A 10,694-nucleotide genomic window follows, 5' to 3' on the forward strand; every position below is an offset into this window, starting at 1 on the left:
GGAGTTAACTCACAGTTCTAATTCCCTCCAGATTTTCTTGTAAACCTGTGAGCGTGTGGTAAAGCATCTGGAAAACACAAATTAAACTTTATGAATACTTCTACCTTGGTTTTTAGTTTTATATTATGCCTTTAACATATTATACCATTTGAAAAAAGAATATAATATCTAAAATATTTGTATTGCCATAACTTTACATGCAAGCAATGTCTTATTGATTGATGGACATGTAAATGTTCACTTATATTTCATACACTGTATAATACCCCTTTCTGCACTGTACAAATGAAAAGACCCAATTGTAAGCCACCTCCCTTAAATTTTACCTGGTCTCAGATCAGAAACATATTGCTTGTCACTCAAATGAGAGATCATAACTCATGCCTTGATTGACAGATTTCCCCAAAGGCCCATAGGCCTCATCGGTCACCTGAGTATTAGTTAAAAGTATCACTAGAACCCAGGGCTGCAAAATCTATAATAATTCTCTAATTCTGCATATTCCATGCTAAGTTCTTGAAACACAAAAGCCCCAGAAAGTGCCCTTACTGATGAACAACTTTGCATAATACAATATATGTTTTATTAACACTATAAGACTTTTTTGGACCTGTCCTAGGGTAAGAACTCTGGGGTTGCAAAATTCACAATTATCGGTACATCCCTTTCTGTTTTTCCTTAATATGCATTTAGTTTTTATATAGTATCAGCAAAATAAAGAAGTCTTTTAAATGATAAAAAACATTTATAAAATCACTATGATATTAAACTTAATAAGGGCTATTGAGGTACTATATATTGTCATAATGGCAAACTTCCTTTTAAACCATGAATGAAAATACAAATACAAATGTATCAGCAATATTTGTCCATTCATTTCAAAGTTCCTTGCCTAGCTGAGTAGAATAGCACTTCGACTGCTGAGCTGTAGATCCAGCAGGGCTTTTAAATTTTATTCAGATTACATTCTACTAAAATTGCATTTTTGACTAAATAAAATAAATTTTAAGTTTTCAATTTCTGTATATATATACTGTATATATACCTCTCTATATACTGTATATATACCTCTCTATATATTGTACATATACCTCTCTATATACTGTACATATACCTCTCTATACTGTATATATACCTCTCTATATACTGTACATATACCTCTCTATACTGTATATATACCTCTCTATATACTGTATATATACCTCTCTATATATTGTATATATACCTCTCTAAATATTGTACATATACCTCTCTATATACTGTACATATACCTCTCTATATACTGTATATATACTTCTATATGCTGTATATATACCTCTCTATATACTGTACATATACCTCTCTATATACTGTACATATACCTCTCTATATGCTGTATATATAATTCTATATGCTGTATATATACCTCTCTATATATTGTATATATACCTCTCTATATATTGTATATATACCTCTCTAAATATTGTACATATACCTCTCTATATACTGTATATATACCTCTCTATATATTGTATATATATCTCTCTACATATTGTATATATACCTCTTTATATATTGTATATATACCTCTCTACATATTGTATATATACCTCTCTATATATTGTATATATACCTCTCTAAATATTGTACATATACCTCTCTAAATATTGTATATATACCTCTCTACATATTGTATATATACCTCTCTATATATTGTATATATACCTCTCTACATATTGTATATATACCTCTCTATATATTGTATATATACCTCTCTATATATTGTATATATACCTCTCTAAATATTGTATATATACCTCTACATACTTTTTACACACCCCTTTATACACTGTACACATACCATTTCATGCACTGTACATTTCATGCACTGTGTATATATTGGTATCCCTTTATCCACTGTATACATCAATTATTCTATGTTTTAATGTATTATACCCGAGACATTATATGCTGTGTGTGCGTGTGTGTATTTCATTATTATTATTTTAATTCGCCCTGAAACTGATGTTTATTCTTATCTAGCATATTTATGGTATCTTGTGTTTTCATGTTTTATATGTACAATCAGGATAGGTACAGCTACGGACTGTTTACATGTGATAACACCTTTTATATCATTGCTTTTTAATGTTTTATTTATTTTCTATGTATTATGTGTATAACATTCTGTTGTAAGGTATATATGCATTGTAAAGCACCTTTGAGCGTACATAGTGTATGAAAAGGGTGCTATATAAATATGGTATTATTATTATACACAGCTCTTTTTACAACATAAGCACACCCCTTTCTACACTGCATACATGTCCCTTTATACATTGTACACATACCCCTTCTGTCTGTCCATCCTTAGCTAAAATAACATCACGCTCAAAGTCGATCACTTCATCCAGATTTCGAGGGATGAAGGAGTGCTTGAAAACCTAAACAATAAAAATCATGTGCATTACTGCTTGACACTTTTATTTTCACAAACCTCATAATCAAATGATCACACCGATTTGATAATTCTGTGTGAATTTTTTCGTACCTCCTCATCGATCTTCTGCTGGTCAGTGATGTCTTCTGTGGTCCTCTGTGACGACAAGGTCATGGCTTTCTCCAGATAAAGATCAATGTTGTCCTCAGTAATGGTGGCATCCGTAACAAAATCAAACAGCTCCTTCACTGTCAGTGTACTTACATTCTTTTTCTTGAAGAACTCTAGTGAGAAACAAATGTGGGACCATAGAAACGGATAGTCCTCTTAGATTTAAATGACTTATGCAGAACAGGAATAATAAGGTAAATTCTATTGTTCATAATTTCAAAAATCAGTATTTGGTGAAAAAAATCACCAAAATGATATTCATTGGTTTGTTTATTATAAAATCAACCACACCCTACCAACCTGTTATGTTTGTACAATCCTTCCTCAGGAATTCCAAGGCACATGGGTGGTCATGTTCCACTGACTGGGAGACATCAATCACATACATCCCTCCATTATGATACCTGAAAATAAGTACACTGTACTAGAAATACATGTAATATTAAACAGAGTAAACAGACCAAGAACCCCATCAGGAAGCCTTCATTATTGCAGGTTTGTTATACACCATGGAAACACAGAAAAAATAATTCACTCTACAGTGAAAAAAAAAATATCAGCAAGCTTAAAAGTTTTAAAATACTGAAAATCTGGTCCCTAAGTTATTATTGTATAGTGGATATCATCTGTTATGAATATAACATCAAACTGACACTAAGACCAAAATTGAAATGAAATACAATAATTATGCACTGATAAGGAATGCATGTACTGGATGACTTACAGTAGATTGAATTCACTGAGATCTGCATGAATCAGTCTACAGGTATGGTACAAAGTGCGGATGATGTGTATGCACTCAAGGTAAAGTTCTCGGGCCTTGGCTTCTGAAATATCACAGTCCTTCAATAAAGGTGCAGGCCTGGAACAAAATGTTGTATCCACATTAAAACTATCTTATGTCAGCACTTGAATGCCTTAAACATGCCATTATTACCCTTCTCTATGCGTAATACTGACAGAAATCTCCAACACCTACCAGCCATCTGTACCAATGAATCCCATGACCAGCACATGACTTCTGAGAAATATTGGTTCTGGACAAGGTAGGCCTGCCTGATACATTCTGAAATTAAAAAGCAAATAAATTTTTTTTTCACATAATTTGGGGGTTTAAATTTTGCAGAATTACTTTTTTTATTAGGATAAATGATACAAAACCTAGCACATTTGTGTGCAACACTATCGTCTTCATTTACATTACCTTTTAGCACTATTTACTTTAAGTTGCTAGTCTAAAATTGTATGGATATTTTCATGAAATAGAAAAATGTACAGTATTTCATAATATTTATGGAATTTCTTCTGCTATTTAAGGTAACTGTATTTTGGAATATACCTGGTTAAATTCCTCATTTCTTTCTCTGCCCAGGTCCTCACCATTTTCCTTGGATTGTGTTTACAATAACCATGACGAAATCTGAATTCCCCTGTCACATATTTGTCTCTATCTTTAAACACAAGGATGGAAGTTTTATATACCTACAGATAAAATCAAAAGTTAAAACAGAAACATCCGTCATGTGAATCAAGAAAAGACTGACGAGTTACCACTAGAAAGAAGCTCATCAACTTTCATTACCCAGTTACTGGCCACAGATTTGGCAAACTAGAATCTACACCACATAGGCCCTGACGGCAGAGCTGTAGCTCTTTGGGAAAAGAATTGGGATATACCAGAGAGCTACAGATTTACCCCTTATAAAAGCTTAGATTTTTCTGCGCTTGATTGAGGTCTTATATTGCTGTATTCTTGCGCTGCCATTTCAAAATTTTAACATAAAAAGTACTCAAAATATTTTCTCACTACACTTATGTCAAAACATTCATTACAGCCCCATTTAAACCGAAAACTCAGAACTTCAAATAAATGCATTTGTTGAAGTAGCCATGCTAGGTTGCCAGTCAATTTGACAGACAGAATTGTTTCCAAATACAGAACAAAAATATTGAAACTTATGAGCATGGAAATTATTAGTTCCAACCGAATGGCAACCTAACATGGATACTTCAACAAGCAAAAGTATTTAAAGCTCAGAGTTTTCAAGTCGCCCCTAAAACGAATGATTGAAGGTATGTCTGGATACAAGTGTAGTCAAAATATGGTAGAATTTTTTTATTATAAATATGTTGAGACATCAATGCAAGAATACAGTGATACAACATCTCAATTGTGCACTGAAAAAAACTGTGTTGTATTAAAACAAGAGGTACTGTGAGCAATGCTCACCAAGAATACCCCCCGCTTACCCCAATCTCCCAAAGGGTGTTGGTAATAGGTAAAACTTCAGTATTATGATCCAAAAGGTATCTAGGAGCACAGCATCTCCATGCGATGAAAAAAGCCATTAAAGAATTTAAATGGAAACCATATTGCTACTTCGATGTCCAGTGCGCGTGACCTTTGACCTTTTGACCACAAAATCGATAGGGAACATCTTCATCCTATGGGTAGTCCATATGTATGATATGGTGACTGTAGGTGGAAAGGATAACGCTTTAGAGCCCGGAAACCATATTGCTACTTCAATGACCAGTGCGTTTGACCTTTGACCTTTTGACCCCAAAACAAAGAGGTAACATCTTCATCCCATGGGTAGTCCATATGTATGATATGGTGACTGTAGGTGGAAAGGATAATGCTTTAGAGCCCGGAAACCATATTGCTACTTCAATGTCCAGTGCGCGTGACCTTTGACCTTTTGACCCCAAAATCGATAGGGAACAGGGTAGTCCATATGTATGATATGGTGACTGTAGGTAGAAAGGATAACGCTTTAGAGCCCGGAAACCATATTGCTACTTCGATGTCCAGTGCGCTTGACCTTTGACCTTTTGACCCCAAAACAAATAGGGAACATCTTCATCCCATGGGTAGTCCATATATATGATATGGTGACGGTAGGTGGAAAGGATAATGCTTTAGAGCCCGGAAACCATTGCGTCTACAGACGGACGGACGGACGGACAACCCGATTCCAGTATACCCCCTCCACTACTTGTTGCGGGGGGGGGGGGTATAATCAGAGGTTTTCATAAGGGATGGATCTGCAACTACAGTATACTGTAAATTCCTTAATAGATGCGAAGAATTTATTATCGTGTTATTTCGCAAAACAAAATTACTATTTATATTTTGCTAAAATACACGCAAAAACTCTGTATCAACAGAGCACTCATGGATTTATGTTCTCGCGATTTGACGTCTATGAGTCATTTTACGATAATAAGTACTCGCATTAAAAAAGGAATCTACAATATCCCAATTACCAAAGAGCTATGGTTCTGCAGCTGATACGGACCAATCTTCTCCAGGGGACCATGGTTCAACAAATTTGAATCAACATCATAAAGTATTGCTCTGATTGACAAATGATTATTATTCCTAAATATAACATATGTCAATCCTATCATGGACTCAACCTTCATACACTCTAAAATTTGTCATGTTAATCCTGTAATTGTAGAACAATTTTTCAAAGGTTCTCGAGCTATTTTTACAGTTTATGATTATTTCCCTTTGGTAGGAACATAATCCCCAATCTCAACATAATTAAATTTCTTAACTATGGAGCATATTACAATATTGTATTTCATAATGGCCCACTGGTTTTGGAGAAGTTAAAAATATAAAAGCTTTACAGACATAACAGATTTAGACACTTACTACACCAAACAAAATTCACTAGTATAGGCTCTCTTGCACATTCAACTGAGGTGAGCTATAAAACCTCAACATGGACTATCTGTACTTAATTTTTAATGTCTCCTCAAATACAAGTACCCTACTAAAGGAACCAGTAAAACACCTGCATATTCATACCTTTATAGCTCTGTCCCCTTGGTTGTGTGTTGTTGCGTGATAAACATTGGCTTCTTTCCCTGTACTAATACAGCCATTGATCTCAGCAATGAGGCCTCGCTGAAGGAACTTGAATAGGATCATCCTTGTCCTGGGATCCATCACCTGCTCGGCCGTAGCACGGTCCTTCTTATCCTTAGATTTTACTCTGTCAGTTAAGTACAAGATGCACTCATTCTATCAAGTCAATGATCAATTAATAGAAAATTAAATCTTTGGATCAAATTTGCATTAATACCTTTCACTTTCCATTTTCTTCCCGGCATGAACCAAAGCTGATGCTGCTGCATTTGGTAAAACTGGACCTTCATATTTCTCTGAAAAGTTGTGAATGAGTTTGTGAAATTCAGAAGTCTACTACTATTCGTGGGTACATATTTGAAGGATTTTTTTGCAAATATATATAATTATCCTTACCTACATTAATTCTATCCACAAATTTACTTAATGTTTTTTCAGCTGGTTGAAATGCTGTCTTTTTTTGTTGTTGCAGTTTTGGCGGGTTAACATTAGGCTATAAAAAAATACATACATTCATAATAAAAACATAGAAAATAAATACATTAACAGTACAAAGAAGTTGAAAGAACAAAATTATGCACACTTAAGAAGATGTATAAATTTAATTTGTCAGCTGATCAAAATTTATATAGGCAAGCTATCTATCTTACAACTTTTTGTGAAGAAAAAAAATCAAATGTAACCAACATTATTCAATCCAATGTTACTAATCGATATTTGAAATTTTATAAAAATTTATACATGTACTCAATTTCATTTAATCAAGAAGATCTTCAAAGAATTAATTTTCACTTTATGAACCATAAAGCTCTGCATAAACACCAGAACCCTTGACCCAGAGGCGATAAATTTCACACTTTAAGTAAAGGTATCTTTGCTCATCATTGCTATACACATAATTTGTCTACAGATTTCTTTCTCAAATCACTTCCAAATCATGCTACTGACATGAGAATTGAAAATGTAGATGTTATTGTCAAAACAAACAATAATGAAAACCAGAAAGTAAACATTTATAACATAAATTAACTGATCACAAACTTCCACTGCTCAGCTTACAAACTTTCATAAGGCCAATTCAACTTAATTAGTAGATTATCATCCAGGGTCAGCAAAACAGATTCCGTAAAATACATCAGACTCGGCCTGTACTTATTATTTTACCTGCATGAGGGACAAAATTGCATCCGATAATGGTCAGATTGTTGTTAGCCTCGAGTCAGAGAGAAACAATAATGAACTTAATCAGTTCAAACTACAGAACCAACAGGCATCTTACCATTCAGGAATTTCAGCGGTTTGGAAACATTTTGCTTTTAAAATTATGATTGTGAATCTTGGTATAAATCAAATATAATTGTTCAAAGTTGTTTTTGCTTTTTTCTGTAAATTGTATCGTATCGAATCGTAGCATAAGTATTGCAATATGTATTGTATCGTGAAGGGGGCGTATCGTTTCAGCCCTACGATAGAGAATAGTGGTCAATAGACTACACACCCGTGATGAGTGGGACTGAACAGCATTGTATTTTTTTGTAAAATTTCCAGTACATCCATCCCAGTCATACATGTCATCATCATCTTCAAAATCGTCATCATAATCATCATCGACTGCTTCATCATCGACATCATTACTACACTTGGAATGGCGTTCGTCAACATCGAAGAACTGACGGTTGATTCCATTTCTTCATTTACAAAAGGAATGAATAAAAATTATGCATAATTTGTTACTGGTAACGTCATTAAACAGGTTGGGAACACTTCCTCTATAGCGAGATCTTCTCACTAAAACATGATTATTTGAGAAAGTAAACAATACCATAAACATGTGTATTGATTGAAAATAATGTTAAGTTCCATGCAATGCTGCATAAGTGCGACTCACATGCACTCAGCATGACATGCATTAACGTCTTTATAATGTTGACAACAGTCAAGAAATTTCATATCAACATGTCTAAGATTGAGGAAAGGAGGCTTAAATCCAATGCACATCGTGAGTGCTTTTGTTTTGATTTATATATTTGCAGAAGTATCTGATACTTTGGCACTTTTTATGCTTTTCACGTGAAAAACGATGATGTACTCAACAGGTTTGGCACAGACCCCTATTTGGTACTTAAGGTCCCATATGGTGGTCAATCAACCTAATCGGTACCTATGTTTACTGACCAAATCGGAGTCCAACTCCGTGCATTTTGATTTTCACCTTAAAAGCGAACACGGCACACAATGTCCTCTGGAGTGATAAGTACCTGACGATAATTTTCATGATAAAATATGTCTTTTATAAAATTCCACCCTAGCGATTTTTGCACATAGGGGTTTTAAAATCGCCTTCTCCACAGCATTACGTAGGTTTGATAACATTATAAACATGTATTAACATCTTAACACTTTTAATGTGGAATTGCAAACATGGGCGACTTCTGTCATGCCTGTACTTTTAGTTTTGATCATCCGGGTTATTAAAAAACAATCGTAGCCAATGAAATCTCTTGATCTATATTGATGTCAAGCAAACGATTATATTTTTGTACGGAGGCCCATGTGTGCAAATTTTCATTAATCCTCCGTCTAAAGACAAATAAAATACAAATCTCAGTTACAATCGCATTTAATATTGCTTGCAGAAATATATCCTTATATACACTTCAGAAGAGAGTCTCTAAAGGCGGAAAAGTGACCATCTTACAAACATTGAAAAAAAGAAAACCGAAACTAAAGTCTTGACTGAAGGCAAACGAGTAACTCGCTCATTTGACAAAAGAAAAAGACACCCTACATAAAAAGGTTGTAATTCATCATCATGTATAACTTTCTTGAGAATTGAAAAATAAGAATACTATCAATATTTAGAATTTAATATACCAATTGCGCTCATAATTGATTCATTATCTTCCTCTTCAACTTCCCCCTCCTCTATCCTTGAAAACAACTCTGCAACTATCGTCCTCTTTTTTCTTTTAGACCATGTACTGTAGATGTTCCTGACCCCCCCCCCCCTCCCACATGGCACACACTTTAATCATTAAATATCGCAGAGAATGATAAAACTCATATATAAAGAATTTCCATTTTAACCTCAGTATATGAAACACATGTCTAGCAAACATATTTGGCTCTGAAAGCAGCCCCTCCTCCCGTAACTTATTGATGATAGCAATCCTGATCTTTCTACCATTTACATTGAAAAGCTTTGGTTGGTTCAGTTGTAACATCAACCCAAAAAGTTCGCGATTTCTGCATCCATACTTCTTTGGAAACGCCATTTCTAAAACAATAATTTAACAATTACAAATTCCGTCAATGATTTCCGGAAAATTACATTTACTTTTAGTACTAAAGGGTTGCCATACAAACATTTTGATGACTTTATGAAATGCAACGGTACTTTTACTGGTCTACGATCATCATGGTCAAAGGAGTGCTCTGAATTCAACGCAGCAAAAGCAAAACTTGATGTCCAAGTGGAAATTTTATAAAAATTAAGAACATTATTTGTTTTGTAAGGAATAAATATGAGTGATTTTACCTTCACTTACCACTTGCTCTGTGTTTTTCATCAATTCCAGCTGTAATGCTATGGTGAAAGTCGGGGTGAGTTGCCTTTTATAGTCTGCAACAATGTCAGGGAAGAAACCAAGATATCCGTGCAAATGCGCCAGCCCATTGTTTTTCAATAATATTGACACGAAGTAAAACAACCATCATTTGGTCAGTATATAAGGTATACCATATAGGTATTTGACCACCATATGGGACCTTAAGTACCAAATAGGGGGGTGTGCCAAACCTGCTCAATGACAACGTGTTTTTCTCGGTTGTAGGGGATATATTACTGTATCTAAAGAGGGATATTCTCATTTTCGCGAGAATATCTCTCTATAGGGGGAGTGTTTCAAACCTGTTAAATAGTTTGTGCCATACTCATAGTATTAAGTTAGAGTCTGTGACAAGTCCCTGAGGCTGAGCCCGTGGTTGCACAACATTGTGAAAATAATAGTTCGTAATCAAATAGGTTTAAAAATATTTATCATACACTTTCAGTTGCTCATCTATATCGTCAAATTGTCCTTCCACCACTTCAAAACGTCTTAAAGAAGACATCTTCTAAGTCACTGATCTTCTATCTTGTTTTCAAAATTCCTCGTGGCTCTTCCTCCAAATATATCCAGGTTATTTTTTGGGAATATCGAGCCCGAGGAATCGTAACAG

The 10,694-nt window shown here is 34.4% G+C and overlaps 1 protein-coding gene across 1 annotated transcript in view; it reads right to left on the reverse strand.

Annotated features, from left to right (window-relative positions):
- The window catches only part of LOC125668846 (serine/threonine-protein kinase RIO1-like), a 34,365-nt gene extending 23,691 nt beyond the window's left edge, over positions 1–10,674 (reverse strand). Inside the window, exons 1-12 of the mRNA XM_056164399.1 lie at positions 10,519–10,674; positions 7,972–8,161; positions 6,870–6,966; positions 6,691–6,769; positions 6,414–6,600; positions 3,930–4,072; positions 3,570–3,656; positions 3,315–3,452; positions 2,891–2,994; positions 2,531–2,703; positions 2,331–2,423; positions 14–67 (exon numbers count right to left, since the gene is read on the reverse strand). Coding sequence (XP_056020374.1) covers positions 14–67; positions 2,331–2,423; positions 2,531–2,703; positions 2,891–2,994; positions 3,315–3,452; positions 3,570–3,656; positions 3,930–4,072; positions 6,414–6,600; positions 6,691–6,769; positions 6,870–6,966; positions 7,972–8,161; positions 10,519–10,586 — 1,413 coding nt within the window. The 5' untranslated portion in view covers positions 10,587–10,674. The remainder of the gene's footprint in view (positions 1–13; positions 68–2,330; positions 2,424–2,530; positions 2,704–2,890; positions 2,995–3,314; positions 3,453–3,569; positions 3,657–3,929; positions 4,073–6,413; positions 6,601–6,690; positions 6,770–6,869; positions 6,967–7,971; positions 8,162–10,518) is intronic.
- Between the last annotated feature and the right edge of the window lie 20 nt (positions 10,675–10,694).

This window comes from Ostrea edulis, chromosome 4, assembly GCF_947568905.1.
Source record: "Ostrea edulis chromosome 4, xbOstEdul1.1, whole genome shotgun sequence".
Lineage (NCBI taxonomy): Eukaryota > Metazoa > Mollusca > Bivalvia > Ostreida > Ostreidae > Ostrea > Ostrea edulis.